This window comes from Gordionus sp. m RMFG-2023, chromosome 1, assembly GCF_954871325.1.
Source record: "Gordionus sp. m RMFG-2023 chromosome 1, tfGorSpeb1-WG-v2, whole genome shotgun sequence".
In the NCBI taxonomy this organism is placed as follows: Eukaryota; Metazoa; Nematomorpha; class Gordioida; order Chordodea; family Parachordodidae; genus Gordionus; species Gordionus sp. m RMFG-2023.
In genome coordinates, this window is record NC_088775.1 from 58,928,014 (window position 1) to 58,950,165 (window position 22,152).

General features: G+C 27.0%; 1 protein-coding gene across 1 annotated transcript in view; it reads left to right on the forward strand.

Annotated features, from left to right (window-relative positions):
• LOC135931403 (uncharacterized) overlaps positions 1-22,152 on the forward strand; it is a 50,471-nt gene that overhangs the window by 19,782 nt on the left and 8,537 nt on the right. Inside the window, exon 5 of the mRNA XM_065468480.1 lies at positions 15,913-16,049. Coding sequence (XP_065324552.1) covers positions 15,913-16,049 — 137 coding nt within the window. The remainder of the gene's footprint in view (positions 1-15,912; positions 16,050-22,152) is intronic.

Sequence of the window (22,152 nt, forward strand, 5' to 3'; positions counted from 1 at the left end):
TTTTTACAAGAATTTTATCTATTTTTAAAATTAATTAATACTATTTAAATTTGAATATCATGATTTGTAAAAATCCTTTTAATATAAAAAAGCATTTATCAAAGAAGGGACTCTGTAAGGTATGTCCATGTATGTCTGAATTTTCTAATATCATCATTGGAGATTGCGTTTGCCGCATACATCAAAATGTTAAATTATTACTAATAGTGAACAATTTAGCAACCTTAACAAAAAATTAGATTTTGAGATAAAGACTTATAGGGTCATTCCATGTCAAATCAATCACTTTTCGGCCGACCCCTTTCGATTTCGATGAAAAATCGTAGGCTGGTTATATATGTTCCCATTAGATTATAAACAAAATTTTAGCGCATTAGCAACTATATTAGCGGAGATAATCGGGGTTAAAGGTCCAAAAAACGTCTTTTTTTGCTTTTTACTGATGTCAAATAATTAGTTTTTAATTTAAAACTAAATATGATCAAATATTGAATATAATATCAATAGCTAAGTTAATAATTGATGATTATGGCGAAAACATCAAAATTAATTTTTGATAAAATATGGGTCATCTTATGGTCAGTTGAAAACTTGAAATTAATATTTCGAAATGTATATGATCTCCGATTTTTAATTTTTTTAAGAAATATTATCCGTTTACTATTTTTTTAATAATTTCTTCAACAATTAGCATGGCTGGATATTTATTTTAAAAAATATTGCGATTTTTATACTTTAAAAAAAATAGATGGCGCTATATATAATAGTTTTAATATGTTAAAATTCATTTTTTTTATTGATTAAAAATAATTTAATGTATATATATCATACTAAATCGATTACAATGTCCATTATATATTTTTATTTGTAATTCAGATCATAAATTTTTAAAATCTTCACAAATTTAGCCTAATTAAGATAGTTTATAAATTAATTAAATCTTACTTCATCTAAAGGAATACAAAGCCTGGCTAGCTTGTGAGATTTCTTCGGGAGATAATATATATGTTTGACTGGTAGGAGTAGAAGGATTGACCAGCGAGAGTATATGAGATTTAGGCAACACTAAAATATCATCTTTCAGAGGAAATTTAAATGAGGCTGAAGGTCCACAAGGGTGTAAAAATTGGATTTTTACTTCTATATCATTTTTATCGATTATATATCCTAACCACCACTTATCATCATATACACATGTTATATATCCATTAATATTTTAAAAATTAATTTTCTCATTTAAATACGAAACTTGTTTTATATTATATTTTTTGGAATTAGAATATATTTTGGTTTTTAGTCTATTTTGATCAATGGGAATAATCCCGTGATTTTTTTGGGTCCCATGTATAAGCAGTGCATTAAATCTTTTACGAAGGGCTAATTCCTCTTCGATATATTCTTGATTGGATACATATACAAATTGAATTCCATTAATATTTTCTTTAGCATAATTATATAATTCTAATGGGGTTAGGATTTGATTTTTATTTGGCCTTTGAAGACTAGCTCTGGCAACTAATCTTTTGACAGTTCCTCCGATACCGTCACATGCATTTTTGTGGTGAGCAGTGGCAAAGAAATGCCATTCGGCAGGAATATTAAAATCGTATTTATGAAGACATATGTTCAGAAAAATTTTGCGATTCTTGTATTGAGACGCGGCTTCATCTGAAAAATATTTTTTTTTTTCTGGTTTAGAATTAAATTTGGATAAAATAACAAAATTTATATTTTTTAATTCTTCTCCAGATTTATAATATGCTACAAATGGATGTATAGTGGCCTGCACGTTGTTTCAATGAAATCCCTGAACTTCATCTTGTAAAATGAAGGAATAATTCTCAGAATAATCTAGAATTGTTAAAAATTCCCCATCTATTAAATTTTTCTACATTTGTCATCAATTTCACATTCTGATGAATGGCGCAGACACAAACAGTGTGTGTGCCACTAGCTCCAACTAAAATACAGTTTTTTGGTCTAAGTTCGGCAAATTTAGAGAATCCAATTGATATATTTGGGTATTCTTCCTTAAACATCTTGAATATTTATTTAAGCTTATTTAATATAAATCTTTGGACTGATTCTTTCTCGCCTTTAACAGATACACAATCTTTTATTCCAGGCATGAGTCGGCTTATTTCATCAGAACTATAATTTTGTTTATTTTTATTACTTAAAAAATTTTTCAAAATCTTTGAAATTTGCTTTATCTCTGGTTATTTTAATAATTTAAGATAATGACAATTTCATAACATTCTTGATCTTGATGGGTATGACTTAGTCAGGGGGGAAGTATGCCTGATAATTAATGTGATTTTCGATTTTTCCCTTAATAATTTTCCTGCACTCCTTTAATCCTGCTTTTTTGCTCGTATGCTAGTCGGATTTTTTTATTTTTAATTTACATTGAAATATTAAAAAAATTATTAAAATTTTTTTATCCTGCGAATATCTCAGGGGAATAAGGTTTACAAAGTTATATAATCCAATTTTATGATATATTATACATTAAAATATTTTTAATCAATAAAAAAATGAATTTTAACATATTAAAACTATTATAAATAGCGCCATCTATTTTTTTAAAAGTATAAAAATCGCAATATTTTTTTAAATAAATATCCAGCCATGCTAATTGTTGAAGAAATTATTAAAAAAATAGTAAACGGATAATATTTCTTAAAAAAATTAAAAATCGGAGATCATATACATTTCGAAATATTAATTTCAAGTTTTCAACTGACCATAAGATGACCCATATTTTATCAAAAATTAATTTTGATGTTTTCGCCATAATCATCAATTATTAACTTAGCTATTGATATTATATTCAATATTTGATCATATTTAGTTTTAAATTAAAAACTAATTATTTGACATCAGTAAAAAGCAAAAAAAGACGTTTTTTGGACCTTTAACCCCGATTATCTCCGCTAATATAGTTGCTAATGCGCTAAAATTTTGTTTATAATCTAATGGGAACATATATAACCAGTCTACAACTTTTTATCGAAATTGAAAGGGGTCGGCCGAAAATCTTGATTTTTTTGCTCATTTGACATGGAATAACCCTATAAGGACATAATTCCAAAAATGATTTACAATCCTCCACTGCCAGCCTCTTATTTTGGTGAATGTCATGAATATCCTAGGGACCAAGCATTAAGGGCTAAATTAGAAAATTTATTAATTGCACATGATATATACAGCATAACGTTCAAGCAATGGATAACTGTAGATAGAACCAGTCTACCCTAACACAAACTGCTGACGAATTTCTTAATTACTTATTTGAAAATATTTATTTTGATTCGCCATTTTTTTATTACTGAACAGCAAAATAGATTCCATCAGAATCTTTAAAAAGAGCTAGATCATTATTTGGTTATCTGCGATTTTTCTGAAAATTATTCTATCATACTTCAAGATGAAGTACAGAGTTACCATTGGGCCACTTTCCAGGTCACCTTACATCCCTTTGTAATATATTACAAAGTTAATAATTCATAGAATCATTTAAGTTATGTTGCCATATCCGAGTCGCTGGAACATACATGCTTATTTCATTTATTTCAAAAAAAATTAATAAACTTTCTAAAAAATTACTTTTTATCAGAGCCTAAATACATTTATTATTATTCCAATGGGTCCGCGGCCTAATATAAAAACAGGAAAAATTTCATAAACTGTTATCATCAGGTAGACTTCGCTATCTCAGCAGAATGGCATTTCTTTGCTACTGCGCATGGGAAAAGTGCCTGCGATGGAATAAGAGGAACTGTGAAACGCTTGGCTGCACGGGCCAGTTTACAACGACCTTATAAAAATCAAATAAAATCTTGCTATTTTTTCAAATTCGCTGAGGAAAATATAAAAAATATTAATTTTTCTTATACATCCCATGAAGAATACCAAGAGGAGAAAGAATTTTTAAAAGATCGGTTTTCAAAAGCTCTTTCCATTCCTGGAACTCAAAAAATTCATTCCGTTTATCCTGTTAGCTTATCACAAATAATTACGAAAAAATATTCCAGTGCTATTAAAACCACACCACAAAATATTCAAAATCGAATAGGCGAGGTATCAACCAATGATATAAAAGGGTATGTTACATGCTTTTATGATAATGAATGGTGGGTGGCTTATATACTAGCCAATTAATTCTTTCATGAGGAGGTAAAGGTTATATTTTTACACCCTAATGGATCATCTAATTCCTTTTATTATCCATCGATACCCGATATTCTTATTTCTCCGAAAAGTGATATTCTAACTGTTATCAATATTTTGACCACTACAGGAAGAACTTATAATCTAACTTGTGAAGAATTCGAAATGGCTGTAAAAAAATTAAATTTACGGAAATCAATATAACCAAGCTTCTATACTATAAGTAATTTTACTATGAATTAATTTAATAAATATTATAGAATAAATAAAAATATCTACTGACATATTTCACAAAAATGAGGTTTTCATGTATTTTAGAATACTTGCGTTATCTAGCGGAAATTTTATTTTTGTGCTAAAATGCGATTTTATTCAACAAATATTATATTATAGGATATAAATAAAAGGTAGATTGGCTTATATTTTCAAAAATAAAATTTTAAGCTATTTAAAATTATTAACGCCATCTAGCGGTTTTTGGATTTTTTTACTTATTTCTTTTTTTACCACTCTGAAAATTTTTATATGAACTGTTCTTGATACTCTTTACAAAATATCTGAAAATTGGAAAAAAAAAATTTATACTAACATTTAAAAAAATTAATTACAAATTTTTGACCGCAATTCAAAAAAAAAATTAATTTCATTTAAAATATGTGGAAGAGTTTACTTAGGGCTATAAAATGAGCCATGATAGATAAATATACTGCATTTAATATTACAGTTATCCCGATTTTAAAAAATCATATTTTTCGAAAAAAGACCTCGCAGAGCTACTTTGATATTTTGGATTCGTCAATTACAATACTTCATTAACTTATATACCAAATTTCAGCAAAGTCTGAGATGGTCAGGTTGTAAAGTGATTGATTTGATATGGAATGACCCCTTTGCATTGGACCCACTTTTTCAGGCGTGACCTAATCTATAAAATAGTTTAAATCTTATTTTTTTTACTAGACTGTTGAAAAATAGATATTGTAACAAATCGTAAAAATTACAGCCGTCGATGGATTATAAACAATTTTATGGTTATAATTTTCATAAAAACATTACTAAAACAAAATAATTTAACATTCTTAAGTCCAGTCCGATAGTAATTTTTAAATTAAGAATCGAATCCGAGATCAGTTTGCAAGGTTCTAGTTATTTTATTATGTTATGTACATCCGATATTTAAATTAGAATGGCCTTGGAACAAGACTTTTTTTAAACGAAAATATAGGAAATAAATTTATATTCATATCTAGAATTATAAAGACCTCAGGACAAACTTTTAATTCAGAAATTTCATTTTTTCACGATGGCAATTTGGGATAGGTAAAAAAATGAGAAAGCCATATTTCAGCTCATTAATTCACCTGGTTTTCGAAATATAGGACCTATATTCCTTTAACCGTGTTTTTAAGCAATAAAGAGAGTTTTTTTTTATATATTTGCCTTTTATAGACATCTTTTATAAATATTTATATAAGATGTGAAGACCTTGACGGCGCTTCCAAAATATGCATTTATCATAAATTGAAAATTTTATTTTCATAAAATAGATGGCTCTATTACGAAACATCAAATTATAGCTAAAATTTTGTTTTCAATTTACCAATAACAGGATATTTTTATAATAAAATATTTTGAATTTCTGGTTCATTCCATGTCAAATCCATTAAAAAGGTCCAATTTCGGTCGACCCATTAAAAATTTTTTAAAAATTGCTATAATTATATAGAGAAATCCGTTTATTTTAGTACGCTAGCACTCCTGGTACCTGATATACAGGACCACAAAGGTGCGATAAGTACCTGTAAAATTTTAAAATTGTTTATATCTCAAATATTTTTAAAGCATGAATTCTATTAAAATGAATTTAAATTAAGGAGGATATATCATCGTATAGATTTTGCTTAAAATTATTTTGTGGTTCAAGATGAAATGCCAAGATTTTACTGTAATAAAGTGCAAGTCATCATTCATCCTTTTGTGATTAATTACAAGGCACTTAATAATTTAAATCATTTAAGTTATGTAAAAATATCGGAATTTCGCATTCATGATAAAATTGCCATTCATATATTCCAAATAGTCCTCTACCTAAAAAATAAATATAACGTTGCCCAAAAAAATTCAATCTATTTTTCAGATAGAATAGCATCACAATATAATAATTGCAAAAATTTAATCAAAATTTTTCGGAATTAAAGCTGAGTGGCACTTCTTGGCTACATCTCATGACTATTGCGATGGAGTTGTAGACACAGTTAACTGTGTGACCAGGGCTAGTTTACAAAGACCTGTTTCTTAACAAATAACTTGTAATAGAGAGTTTTTGCCTATTCTAAGTAAAATATTGAAAGCATAAAATTTATTAATATATATTATAATTTTTTATTGAGGAATAATAGATTTCTCATTATGTAAGACGAATATGAGGAGTAAATAAAGCGCATTAATACCAGGAATCTAAAAATTTTATATTTTTATCCAATTTCTCAGAAAATTATCAAAATTTTATTTAAATTCAACAAAATCTAAAATATTAAATATAGCATTTCACTCGAATATTAAAAAATAAATGGATATATAACATGCATCTAGACAATCAATGGTTATCATTAATAAAAATAAATAATAAAAAATTGTACAAAAGATATTTATTATTGTAATGTCTAAGGGGCATTTGCCCCCACTGCCCAAAGTAATTGATACATTTAATAGAAATTCAAAAAGTTTAAATATCCTCATTGGCAAATAGCAACAAAACTAGCGCCCTCTATATATACAAATAAAAATTTCAATTTTTTGGAAATATTTGGGAAGAACTGATAACGTCGCCACGGTTTTCACAGTATAATAAAAGGTCGAAAACCAACTCCCTTTATTGCCTAAAAACAAGGGGAAAGCAATATAACTAAACCGTGAGTTAAAAACTAATTGGTGCCTAATTTTTTTTTCTCACGAAAGACCTTTATGGATTTTTTTAATCTACAATTAGATTAAATTTAACTATAAATAGTTTTTGAGATATAAGCTTAAAATACTATACATTTATATGGGGTCATTCCATATAAAATCATTCACTTTACTATGCCACCATCATAGATTTTGCTAAAATTGTTATTTAAATTAATGAAGTGTTGTAATTGACTAATCCAAAATATTAGCAGGGTCTTAAAGTGGCTCTGCTTGGCCATTTTTCGAAAAAGTGATTTTTTAAAATTTGGATAACTTTAATATTAGATGCACTATATATATCTATCATGGCTCATTTTAATAAGTAAACTCTTTCACATATTTTGAATAAAACTAATTTTTAATTTATAAATTAAATTGTGGTCAAAAATTTGTAATTAATTTTTTAAAATGTTAGCATAAATTTTTTCCCCAAATTTCAATATTTTGTAAAGAGTAATAAGAACTGTAAAAGTTAAGTATAAAAAATGCTTACAATAAGAATACCTCTAGATGGCGTTTATAATTTTAAATAACTTTAAACTTAATTTTTGAAAATATAAGTCAATCTACTTTTTTTTATATTCCATAATATAATATTTGTTGAATAAAATCGCATTTTGACTTAAAAATAAAATTTCCGCTAAACTTATTTCGAGTATTTCTGTCAAAAAATATTCAATGATTCCAAATGTCATCAAGTGGCAAAATGCAAGTTCATTTAAAAAAATATTTTATTTTATATGAAATGACAAATAACAATTTCGTTTATTATTTAAACATAAGTAAATATTACACTTTTGACACATAATTCTTGAATATGCATCTACGCAATACTTGCACCTTTGTTTAATTGTTACGGGCTTTGGGAAATGACCTACTTGGTCATATCTTATATCCGATATGGGGACAATATTTATGGCTTTTCTTCTCTTTACAACTATACTGGAAGGTCTTCCAGTCTTCTTGTTATTAACTTTTCCTGCTAGCATCAGCCCTTTTGCTATTTGAGATTTAAATACCAATAATGTCATAAATTTGATATTATTTGCTTTCATTTGGCGTCTATAAATGAGCCATGCATTTATTACACAAGAATCCAATAAATGGAAAACCATTCGCATATAATATCTTTTCCATTTAATATCTGTTCTATATAACTCCACCAGCATATCGTGAAGATCTACTCCATCCATTCCCTCATTATAGTTTTTAATTATAGCGGGAATTTCTACATTTATAAAGGCTTTGTCTGATACAGACCATTGTTTAATTTTGGTCGTAGGTAAAACACCTATAAAATTAAATTAGATATTGTAAACAGCTTTATTGTCCTGCCATTTGCAGATAATAATACCGTATTTTTCATTTTTATAATCTACAGCGCCTCTTCCTTCCCTTTTTAAACCCTTATCATTTTTAAGTGCGCATCCTCATAATCGATTAGACCTTACCGTTCCAGACACCAAATATCCCTTTTTTTAAGAATCATAAATAATTGGTATGAGGAGAAAAAATTATATATATATAATTTATGGTTTTTATTTGATGGTATTATTTCAGACAGGCGAAGTACGATATCACCACTGATACCTAAATATGATTTTAAAGTATTAGTAGACTTTGCCTGGTATATTTCAAAATCATACATAAATCCAGAAGAGCCACATAGGGCAAACACTCCTATCCCCCATTTATGGGGTTCGATTTAATGTATTGCCTTAATTTAGAGCTCCCCTTGAAAGGAATTATGAATTCGTCTACAGCTAACTTCTCTTCGAGTTTATTTTTTTTGAAATTTTTTCTTAGTTGGCATATGAAGGGTTGAATTTTGAATAATTTATTGTATCCTTCATCTTCCCTATTTACCATATCTTTGTTATTATTAATATGGAAAAATTTCCGGATCAAAAGGAAACGATTTCGGGACATAGTTTCCGCTACTTGTGGAATAGATGTTTCAACAGACCAATATTGTCTTATAGAAGACATCTTAACTAAGCTAGTATATGAATGTATCTTAATAAATCTTTCAATTTATCGCTATCTGTATTTATAGATTTACCACAACATTGGAATGAATAAATATTTGTTTCCGATACGAAATTAGTAATTATCTAGTGGTCCAAAAATTTACGAAAATATGTTAGAGGAGTTGAATCATGTTCAGGAATTTCCAAAATCGGGATAAATTCTGTATTAATTTGTCCGATGTCTTTCTTAGACCAAATCGGGTTATCTTTTATTTTAGTTATAGTTGTATATTTTACTATATCCTCCAATTGAAGACCTAGTTCATTCGTAATAGAAGATGATGTCGGCAAATCATCTCCCAGCAAAGGATAATAATTATCTTCGTTTGAGCTCTCTATATCAGCCTCAGATATATCACCCTCGTGGATAAGTGTAGTCATATCTAAATGCATATTGATATAAAAAGCATCTCATAATACATGTTATTTATAAAAAAATATTTATTAAAACCTCTTTATATCCAAGAAAACCCACTTATAGATATTAGATAATTAATACAGATAATAATTACGAAAATTTAATTACCCCCCCCCCCCCCCCCATCCAGTTTTCATAACCCTAAAACTAAATTTCCTAAATAATTTGCCTAAAATTTCCATTTATTGATAAATTAATATTTTGGTGCATAAGAAATGACCATTGATGCCAAATGGCATTATGCTCAATTTCCAGCACCTAAAATGATTAAAAAGATGATAATTTTTAAATAGAAATATTAATATACAAATATATATATTAATAATAAAATTATTACTTATATTTTTAGCAAGATTTGATAACCAGAAATATGAGTTAAAAATTTGGCACTAAAATGATACGAAAAAATTAATTTTTCTAACTATAATATGATATAATAACATATGATACAAAGCGAGTTAGTGATAAAATACGAAACAGCAAATATTAAAAATTAAAAATATGATTACAAAAGTTATCAGTGGCCATTTTTAATGCATAAAAAATATTGAAAAATTATGATTCCAAATGTTATCCATGGGCGCGAAAGGGTTAATTATGATTTAAATTTCATTAATTGGTAATATGTGATTTTTTTGAAAATTCCTCTTTCATATTTCAAAATGAAGTACAGAGTTACCACTAGACCAATTCCCAGATCACCCTACATCCCTTTATATTATATATTACAAAGTTAATAATATCATATAAGTTATGTAGCCAAATCCGAGTTGCTGAAACATAATACCTGTTGATTTCATTAAATCATATAAATTATGTAAACAAATCTGAGTTGCTGAAACATAATGCCTGCTTATTTCATTTAATTCAAATAAAAATTAATAACTTTCTAAAAATTACTTTTTATCAGAGCCTAAATATATTTAACCGATGGGTCTGTGACTCAATATAAAAACAGGAGAAATTTCATAAATTTCTGTTATCATCAGGTAGACTTCACTATCTCAACAGAATGACATTTCCTGCCCATTGGAAAAGTGCTTGTGATGGAATAAGGATAACTGTGAAACGCTTGGCTGCCCGGGCCAGTTTACAATGACTTTATGAAAATCAAATAAAATCTTGTTGCGATTTCTTCAAATTCGTGAGGGAAATATTAAAAATATTCATTTTTCTTATGTGTACATCCCACGAAGAGTACCAAGAGGAGAAAGAATTTTTAATGGATCGGTTTCAAATGCTCTTTCCATTCCTGGAACTCAAAAAATTATGCAGTTTATTCTGTTTGCTTATCACAAATAATACAAAAAAATATGCTGTTCAAACCACACCACAAAATATTCAAAGTCTAATAGACGTGATGTCACCCAATGATATAAAAGGGTATGTAACATGCTTTTATGATAATAAATGGTGGGTGGCCTATATTCTAGCGATTATTAGTGTTGATGAGGTAAGTGTAAAATTTTTATACACCGTAATGAACCTTCTATTTCCTTTTATTATCCTTCAATACCTGATATTCTTATTCTTACAAAAAATGATATTCTAACTAGGGATGTACCGATATTTTTTTATCGGATCGGGTCGATATTTCACCCATTTTAAAATAGCGGTTATCGGCCAATATTATAAAATTTTTTGATCCGATACGATAAAAAATGGCGTTTTTAACAAAAATAGAATGTTATAAAATTTGTAAAAAAAGTTATATCTGAAATCATTTATTTTTATAAATAAAATCGAAATTCATTTTTATGTTTATTTTTTTAATAATAATAATTAATTAATAGACATTCTGCCAAATTGTTATTTTTTTTGCATTCTGTTTATAAAAGTGTGCGATAATCTCTTCAAAATCTGTTTTTAAAGCTGGCGATATTTACAGTCACCATCGCCACAGGCTGACCTCTGATATTCGATATATTAATGTTAAATATTATATTTATTTCAAATTTCATAATATATTTGTTTATTACTTATTATGTATATAGATTAATGTTATTACTTATTATATAAAAGTAATTTAACAATAAAAATATTTTATAAACTTTTAGAATTGCAATTGAATTGAATATAAACTATAACTGAGTATTATAATATATTTAATGATATAAGTTATGGTTAGTATTGTTAAACGGCTCATTTTGAGCCGATTTTTTAAAACGGCTAACTCAATATTTTAGCCAGAAAAATATTGCCTAAGTCTCGAGATTTCGATAATATATGCCTAAACCTTTGTTCCTTCTATGAGCAAAATCTTGAGGCCTGCGTAATATTTTTCTGGACGAAATATTGAGTTAGCCGTTTTTAAAAATCGGCTCAAAACGAGCCATTTAACAACACTAGTTATGGTATAGTTAGATTATAGATGTTATACTAATAAAAAGTATATTAATAATTAAAACCATTGGTATCTTTGTAGAATACAAAATTAGATATGATATCGGATCTGTAATCGGCCGTTATCAATTTAATATCGGATCGGCCTCCAAAAAGTGGTATTGATACACCCCTAATTCTAACTGTCGTCAACCATTTGACCACTACAGAAAGAACTTATTATTTAACTCATGAAAAATCCGAAATGGCCATAAACAAATTAAGGAAATCAATATAATTAAGCTCTATACTATAAGTAATTTTACAATGAATTAATTCGGTATTATCTAATAAATAAAAACAGCTACTGACATATTTTAGCAAAATAAAAAAATCCATTAAGTGTATATAATGTCTAAATAGTGAGCCCGATTTGGGTTAATTTTTTAAACTACCTGATTAAGATTTAACGAAAATAATATTAATGTAAGCATCGAGATAAGGCAAATGGATGTCCAAGCATTTCTGCTACTTATGAGCAAAATTTTTTTACATAATGTTATTTTGGAAATAATTAAAATGGACCTGAATCTGACCTTAACGGCAGATATGATTATTATAGGACGCTATAATGGAAAATAAACATATTTTAAAATTTTATATACAAATTATTATAAAAGAATATCTTTATCGTATTCCATTTTGCACTTATTACTAGAATTTCCCGAGGCCATAATTTGTAGGTATATCTTGTCGCCGGATTGTGGGGTAAAATAAAAATGTGATGGTCCATGGGGATGCAAAAAAGAAATATATATCCTCAGTAATTTCATTTTTTAGTACTGGCTAACCACCAAAGATCGTCATAAATACATGTGATCAGTCTTTTATTTAGGACCACATTCTGGACCAACAATTTTTCTAAACATCTGATAATGACGATTTTATTGGTTACCCACAGTAAAAAGAGTGAAATTTAGAGATAAATATTTCTTTTTTACATCTATCCCGGTGACCATCACATCCTTCTTTTACCCCACATGTGACATTATAGGGTAACGATAATAGATCCACAACAGCCACAAGATATACCTACAAATTATGACCTCAGGAAACTTATTAATAATCGCAAAGTGGAATGCTATAAAGATAAGAGATTTTTTTATAATAGTTTGTATATATAAAATATTAAAATATGTTTATTTTTCAATATAACATTATAATAATCATATATGGGCTACCTGCTTACATATCGCCCCAGAACATTATATTGATTATACTCAATGAATTTTTTATTAGTGATTTTTAAATAACCCCATCTATATAACATTGTTATTTATAATGATAGAAATATAAATAAAATTAAAAACACAAAATAAACATTCCTAGCGAATATCAGCACCCAAAATAATCCCTCTTAACTAAATATTTTATCTTTACCGGAAATAAGATAACAGTTGGAAAATTTTAAGGGTTATGAAATGATATAATTTGTAACTATCATAATAATTTTTTTAAAAAACAACATTTAATGAAATCACTCTCCCATTTCGAAGACGTATATCTTTTGAAGTTGAGCTAGGGCTATAAAATTTTGATTTTATTAAAATTTACAACTAAATAACAAATATAACAAGTTTCATTCGTTTTTGTGATGGTCGTACGAGACACTGGTTAATTTATAATGGAATGACCTTTTACAAAATTATTTATATAAACTATAACATTGAACTGACCAAATTAAATATTTCACATGGGCCTAATTCAGTCAGTTTTTTAACTTACAAAAAATATTATATAATTGTGCCCCTGTATTGCAAAGCTCGGCCTGAGTTAAATTGTTAATATTTTTTGCATAAGTTGCCCACTCGTTATTGAAATGTTTGTCCGACTTATCCAGGCCCGATAAATTTTTTATTAATTTCCTGGCATAGTCAGTTAAAATTTTAAGAAAAATTATGCCCGGATTGGTATAATATCTTTAGATGTCAATATTGTATCATATCATAATTAACTTATTTCTTGTGAATTTTAAGGATGTACCGATATGGCTATCGGATCGGGCCGATATTTAACCCTTTTAAAATATCGGTTATCGGCCGATATTATAAAAATTTTCTTATCCGATCCGATAAAATGGTGTCTTAATTTTTAAGAAATGGTATATTATAAAATTGAGATGTTATAAAAATTTTTTTAAAAGTTACATCAAAAAAACTATTTATTTTTATAAATAAGATCCATTTGAAATATTAATTTAAATAATATATTTGTTACTTATTTTGTAAATAGATAAATTTTATTAGAAATAAGTGATTTATCAATAAATTACAATATATATTAATTCACGAATATAAACAAACTGTTCATTCAAATATAAATAAATGATTTATGTTGTTAAATTATAGATGTAATACTGTTAAAAAGTATATGAGATGAGTATATGAATTAAAAATTAAAACGATTAGTATGTTTACTGTATACAAACTCAGATCCGTAATCGGCCAATAGCAATTATCGGATCGGGCTCCAAAAAGTGGTATCGTATGAGTGAATTTACTATTATTTATTTTTAAATATTATGAACAAAAATTCAAAAAAAATAAATCAAATGCCCGAGTTGGCTCATTAAAATTTTACAAAAAATAAAAGATTTGCGAGACCTGACTCGATTTTTTTTATGTATAAATTATCCGGCCTTTTATTTTTTCTATAAAATTTTACTATCCGGCCCGATAGACTTTTACCCAGTAAGGTTCCAATTTTAAATTCAATTGATTACTATTGATCGGGAAACTGCTAAAATTAATATTTAATTAAATTTAAAATATAAAATCAACTTTAATTTTATTGTGGATAAATAGTTCAGTTTAAAGTTTATAATAAAACGTATTTTTTTACAATTATAAGAGATTAATATATTAACGAATAGTATTTTTTCCTCAACAAACGCCATTAATAACGGCGATATTTTTCAGCATTACTAATTATCATTATCCATACATTTTTGTAGGGCTGTGCCGGTCTATATATTTTTTCACCGATCCGATCCGTATTGTTTCAAAACCGATCGGATACCTATACAATATTTTTATTGATTTTTCACAACCCCCCCCTATGAACCAAAGTAATTAAGAAATCAATATTTTATATGCAAAAAATCGAATTATGCATTTAATTATTTTTTTTTCATTTCTACAATAATTAAAAAAAGTTTACGGATTTGGTAGTATTAAATGAATTTTTTTATTGTTCCTCCCTGTGAAATTAGAATTCCGCAGAAAACGTATTTTTCAAAATTATCTTTGTCTTTCATAATATATTTCCATAATTCAGATACCATATTTAAAAAAGTTCTTTTATTTAAAGTATAAATTCTTTATTTGAACGTGGGTTATAGACCTGCCCAAAGGTGAGCTTACGTGAATTAAGACCCATCCTTCATATAATTATGCCGATTTTTTTATCAAGGATACCAACAAACCTTGTAACCCAGATATGAGGTTATATAAAGGTGGAACTATATCCTAGCCATATATTTGTTTAGTAATGAGTATAGCAAAGAAAGAAGTACAATATATGAATAAAAAAGAAAGGCCCTTCTTCCAAAAAACTTATAATTTTGATAATTATTTTAATTTAATAAATTTAGTTAGAAATTTGTAATTATTAAATTATAAATAATAAAATTGGCGTTATTATTTAAAAAGATTTAAAATAAATAAAACTTTGGGTGTTTCTATTTTTATAAAAAAATAAATAAAATTTAAGGGGTGTTGTGCATTTGCATTGTTTAAAAAATTATTTAGAAAATATTAATATATATAAAATAACAAAAAAAGAAAAGTAAAAGGATCGGATCGGTTTTTTACAGGTATCGGCCCGTTCCGATATTATTGGGAAACGTTAATTATCGGTGCCGATCCGATATTTAATATCGGCACAGCTCTATTTTTTTGAAACCACACAATAGTCCTTTCACGACATACATTTTTATCGGAATTTTTATATTTGATACAGGTTGGCAAATGACGCCAAAGTTGCCGGCAAAGGTGGTGGTGACCGTCAATTCAACGGGATAATAGACGTGTACCGCAAAACAATAATGACAGATGGGGTGGCTGGTTTATACCGCGGTTTCGTGATATCTTGTGCAGGTATTGATCTTTTATATGTTATTTCTCCTTTTGTATTTCTCTATTGGTTTGGTTAACGCTATGAACTCAAGTTGGAGTTAGTGACCATTCAGATATGTACGGACTGGACAGCCACCCTTTAATAAAAAACCAATCCAACCAACTATTTTGTTATTTTAAATATAATTTCGTTTTTCCTTAATTTAATTTTTGTTTTGTGATTTTATTAAATAAATTAGTATGTTAAATATTAAATCAAATATGAATAATAGGGGTAATACCATGACAAATATAGGCCAGTGATTCGGATGACCATCTCAAAAATGAATAAAATGGCTTGTTAGTTATTTATGTTGTAATTGTTGATAAAAAATTTAAAGCGCTAGCTCAACAGATCCAAAGATATACGCCTTAAAATCGAAAATCAGGCATGCGTGATTTCATTATATCTTGTTTTTTTTAAATTATATATCATATTATAGCCCTTTAGATTTTACATTGGAAAATATTAAAAAAATTAAAAAATTTCATGTGTTTCTTTATTTCCGGAAAAATAAAATATTAGCATTTTTGAGAAGGGTTTTTGGGGTGCTAATATTAATGCTTATAACTTAATCAAAAAAATTCATAGCTAATTTTGATTTTTTTAAATCTAATTTTAATAAAATGTATTATAGATGTCATTATATTTAAAAATCATTATAATAAAGTATGTTTTATAAAAATATGTATTGTATTGGTATTAAAATAAAAAATCCATTGAGTATAAGGGTCATTCCAGATTTTGTTAAAATTTGGTATTTAAGTTAGTAAAGTATTGTTAGTGACGAATCCAAAATATTAGACTCTTAACTCTATTAGAACCTGAGATATAGGGCTTCAAAGTGGCTCAGCTTGGTCATTTTTTGAAAAAAATGAATTTTTAAAATTGGGATAACTTTTATACTAGATGCACTATGTATATCTATTATGGCTCATTTTATAGCCCTAAGTAAACTCTTGAACGTATGTTAAATAAAATTAATTTTTAGTTTATATATTTTTCTTAAATTGCGGTTAAAAATTTGTGATTAATTTTTTAAAATGTTAGACTAAAAATTTTTTTCCAAATTTCAGATATTTTGTAAAGATTACCAAGAACTGTTCATATAAAAAATTTCAGAGTGGGCCCAAAAATATTAATTAGAAAAAATCTCAGTTTTGAAAAATCCGCTAGATGGAGTCGGTAATTTAAAATATCAATTTTAACAATATAAGTCAAATTTTTTTTATTCCATAATAAAATATATATCGAATAATTAATAATAGTAAGCTTAAAATAATTTTAATTAAATTATCGATTTTTCGAAAAAATTTTTCCAATAATTTATCGTCTGTTATTTTTCCTAAAATTTATAATTTTTAAAATTAATTAATTTATTAATATTTTATTAAAATGTTTTGTACAAATCCATTAAATCTGCCAAATCATTATTCCAAAAAAGGACTTCGTAAAGTCAGTATTTGGATGACAATGTATTATAAAATTAACAAGGAGATTATATTTGTCCTAAATGTCGCAAATCTTTATATAAAAAGAAGAAAGATGTTTCAATTTTAGAGGATAGTAACATAGCTACAACCTCAAATAATTTCCTAAACTCCATCCATATAGAAAATAATTATCCAAATAATAACGATAATGCGCAAATCCCTACAATTTTTTTAGAATCTTTAAATTCTACTTTAGATCAAATGGGGCATTCACCAATAAAAAAAAGAGACTAAGAGAGAAAGGATATCCCAAGAATAAACTTGGCAGAATTTCAACCGCGATTGCCAAAATTCTTCAACCCAAAACGAATACAAATGGTAGCGAAGATTTAATAACTCATATGAAAAATAATTATCCATTATTGTCGAAAACACAAAAATATCTTTTATTAACGACATTACCCTAAAATTGGAGCATTCAAAAAATTAAAAAACAATTTAACGCTTCGTTTTATATGATCCGTAATTCAAAATTTATTCTTGGTCAAAAGGGGATTCTTTCAACTCCCAATCCGAGAGCAGGTAAAACCATAAATCAGGGCGCAGTTGACACTGTAAAAAGTTTCTATTTAAATGACGAATATAGTAGATTATTACCCGGAAAAAAAGATTGCGTTTCTATAATTGAAAATGATGAAAGGATTAACGTTCAAAAAAGGTTAATTCTTAATAATTTAAAAGAAATCTATATAAATTTCAAAACTATCTACCCTTCTCTTAAAATCGGATTTTCAAAATTCGCCTCATTGGGCCCTAAAAATTGCATAATGCCAGGTTCAAGTGTCACTCACTCGGTTTGTGTCTGCCTAATCCATCAGAATGTTAAGTTGCTAATAATAGGTAGCAATTTAGCAACTTTAAAAAAAATAGGGATTTTGAGATAAAGACTTACAAAGACATAATTCCAAAAATGATTTGTAATCCTCCCCTACCAGCCTGTTATTTTGGCGAATGTCATGAATGTCCGGGGTACCAAGAATTAAGGGCTAAATTAGAAAATTTATTAATTGCACATGATATATACAGGATAACGTTCAAGCAATGGATATCTGTAGATAGAACCAGCCGAGAAACCCTAACGCAAACAGCTGACGAATTTCTTAATTACTTATTTGGAAAAATATTTATTTTGATTCGCCATGCTTTTATTACTGAACAACAAAACAGATTCCATCAGAATCTTAAAAATAATTTAGAGCATAATCATTATTTGATTATCTGTGATTTTTCTGAAAATTACTCATTTATACTTCAAGATGAAGTCCAAAGTTATCACTGGGCCACTTCCCAGGTTACTCTACATCCATTTGGTATATATTATAAAGTAAATAATGTATTAAATCATATAAGTTATGTGGCCATATCTGAATCGCTGGAACATAACACTTGTTTATTTTATTTATTCCAAAAAAAATTGATAAATTTACTAAAAAATTACTTTTTATCCGATCCAAAATACATTTTTTATTATTCCGATGGGTCCGCGGCTCAATATAAAAATAGGAAAAATTTTATAAATTTGTGTTATCATCAAGTAGACTTCGCCATCCCAGCAGAATGGCATTTTTTTTCTACTGCCCATGGGAAAAATGTTTGCGATGGAATAGGGGGAACCGTTAAACGCTTGGCTGCGCGGGCCAGTTTACAACGTCCTTATGATAATCAAATAAAATCTCCCTATGAATTCTTTAAATTTGCTGAGGAAAATATAAAAAATATTTATTTTTCCTATACAACCCATAAAGAATACCAAGATGAGCAAGAATTTTTAGCGGAACGATTTGCAAGAGCTCTTTCAATTCCTGGTACTCAAAAAATTCATGCAGTCTATCCTGTTAATTTATCACAAATAAATACAAAAAAATATTCCAGTGCTATTGAAGCCAAATTAGAAAAAATACAAAATATAATAAGCGAAATATCAACTAAAGATATTAAAGGGTATGTTACATGTTTATATGATAATGAATGGTGGGTAGCAATTCAAGATATTATTAGCGATGCTGAAATAAAGGTAATTTTTTTACATCCAAAAGGACCTTCTCAATCCTTTTATTATCCATCAATACCAGATATTCTAATTATTCCGATATATGATATTCTCACAATTGTCAACCCCTTGACAGCCACCGGAAGAACATACACTTTAACTAATGATGAATCTAACTTGGCAATATATAAATTAAATTTAAAGAAATTTAATTAAATTATTTTAAGCTTACTATTATTAATTATTCGATATATATTTTATTAAGGAATAAAAAAATTTTGACTTATATTGTTAAAATTCATATTTTAAATTACCGACGCCATCTAGCGGATTTTTCAAAAATGTGATTTTCTCTAATTAATATTTTTGGGCCCACTCTGAAATTTTTTATATGAACAGTTCTTGGTAATCTTTACAAAATATCTGAAATTTGGAAAAAAAATTTTAGTCTAACATTTTAAAAAATTAATCACAAATTTTTAACCGCAATTTAAAAAAAATATATAAACTAAAAATTAATTTTATTTAACATACGTTCAAGAGTTTACTTAGGGCTATAAAATGAGCCATAATAGATATACATAGTGCATCTAGTATAAAAGTTATCCCAATTTTAAAAATTCATTTTTTTCAAAAAATGACTAAGCTGAGCCACTTTGAAGCCTTATATCTCCGGTTCTAATAGAGTTAAGAGTCTAATATTTTGGATTCGTCACTTACAATACTTTACTAACTTAAATACCAAATTTTAACAAAATCTGAGATGGTCGGGTTGTAAAGTGATTGATTTGACATGGAATGACCCATAACCAATATAATATCCTGGGGCACGGATATGATTTTAATAAGACGCTATATTATAAAAACAAACTTATAAATAACATAACTTTTGTTTTAATCTTATTCTATTTGCGTTTAATAGGATTTGAGGCAATAATTTGTAGGTGTGCTCTGTCACTGTTATGGGATATACTATTTTTATTATTGATGGGAAGCATATCTTTTCCTCGATTGTGGGGTAAAAGATGGATGACGATGGTCCATGGGGATGTAAAAAAGAAATATATATCCTCAATAATTTCATTCCTTTTTAGTACTGTGACTAACCATCAAAAATCGTCATAAACACATGTTACGAATCCTTCAATATCGACAATACGCAAATTATATACATTTGAGATAATATTAATTTTAAAGTCTTCTGAATATGAATATATATTTGATTTAAGTTTGCTTAAACTAAAAGGAAATACAGCGTGTATTTCCTGAGTTCCTGGAATAGGGGGCGAGCTAAATTAAATCTTTTTCAAGAACTTTAATCTCTTCTAAATTGCAGAGTTGTTAAAAGATACTTTTTAAATGGATCTAGATACAGATGCATCGTCAAAAAATTTATCTAGATACAGATACAGCTTATAAAAGGTTATCTTGATATAGATACAATTTAAAATGTATCTAGGTGATACATTTTTTATTATAGGGTCATTAAATGACAAATCAACCACGATTCGGCCGACCCCTTCGATTTTTTTAAAATTTGATAAGCAAAGAAAGGTCAATGTAACTAAGAAATAGCCAAAATTTTAGCCTCCTAACATTTATATTTTTGAAGATATTAGGGTTCAAAGTGGCAAAAATGACGTATTTTTACCATTATCTGCCTTCATTCAATTAAGCATATCTTAAAAACTACATAATTGTAAATAACAAATTTAATATCAAAATTACGTACAAAGATTCTACTTTTTGATAAAAAATTTTTTTATTTTTTTTTCCAATTTCCGGTCATTTTATTTAATATATAAGGACTAAAAACGATTTTTTGGAAATAATACGACCTTCAATTTTTTTAAAAAATTTAGTAGAAATTATTAAACTCTTCCTTTATATTTATAAAAAAAAATTGGTCTGGGACGCGGCCATCTTCATTCTCAAAATCGATAAAAATGTTTAGAAAAGTGTATAAATATTTTCCCGAAAGGGGGCGTCTTTGTATAAAATTAAATATTAATAAGTTTTTAATGTATAATTAAAAGGATTATTCATCTTGTAAGTGAAAATAACAATAAATGTGGCTTTCATTCAATTATAGAAATTGTCTATCGATAAAAGAAATTCAATTTATTACTTTATTATAAAATTTTTTGCCCACATATACTTAATGAATATTAATAAAATATATTTAACCAAGTTTATAGTTCTTGATATGAATCAGAATCTTGTTCATTTCATAGACGCCAAAAATAATATCAAAATTTTCTCTACTCAATTTTTTAAAATAATTTGATATTTTTAAAATATTACAAATATTAATTTATTATTTATGAAAATATATACAAAATAAAAGTATTATCATAAAATAACCCAAAACAGTATAAATAAATATTGGATCGGATTTTCTAAAATCGGCATAGCCTTACTAAATTAGAATAACAATAAATGTTTCAATCAATAAAATAAATAAAAATTTTAAAATTGATTAACCCTTTCGCGCCCAGCGAGATCATTTGTCATTAAAATTTTTAATCAATTAATTTTTATATTTAAAGAAACTAATGGTTGGTACTTAGAGATATTAATTTATAAAACATTATTTATTAT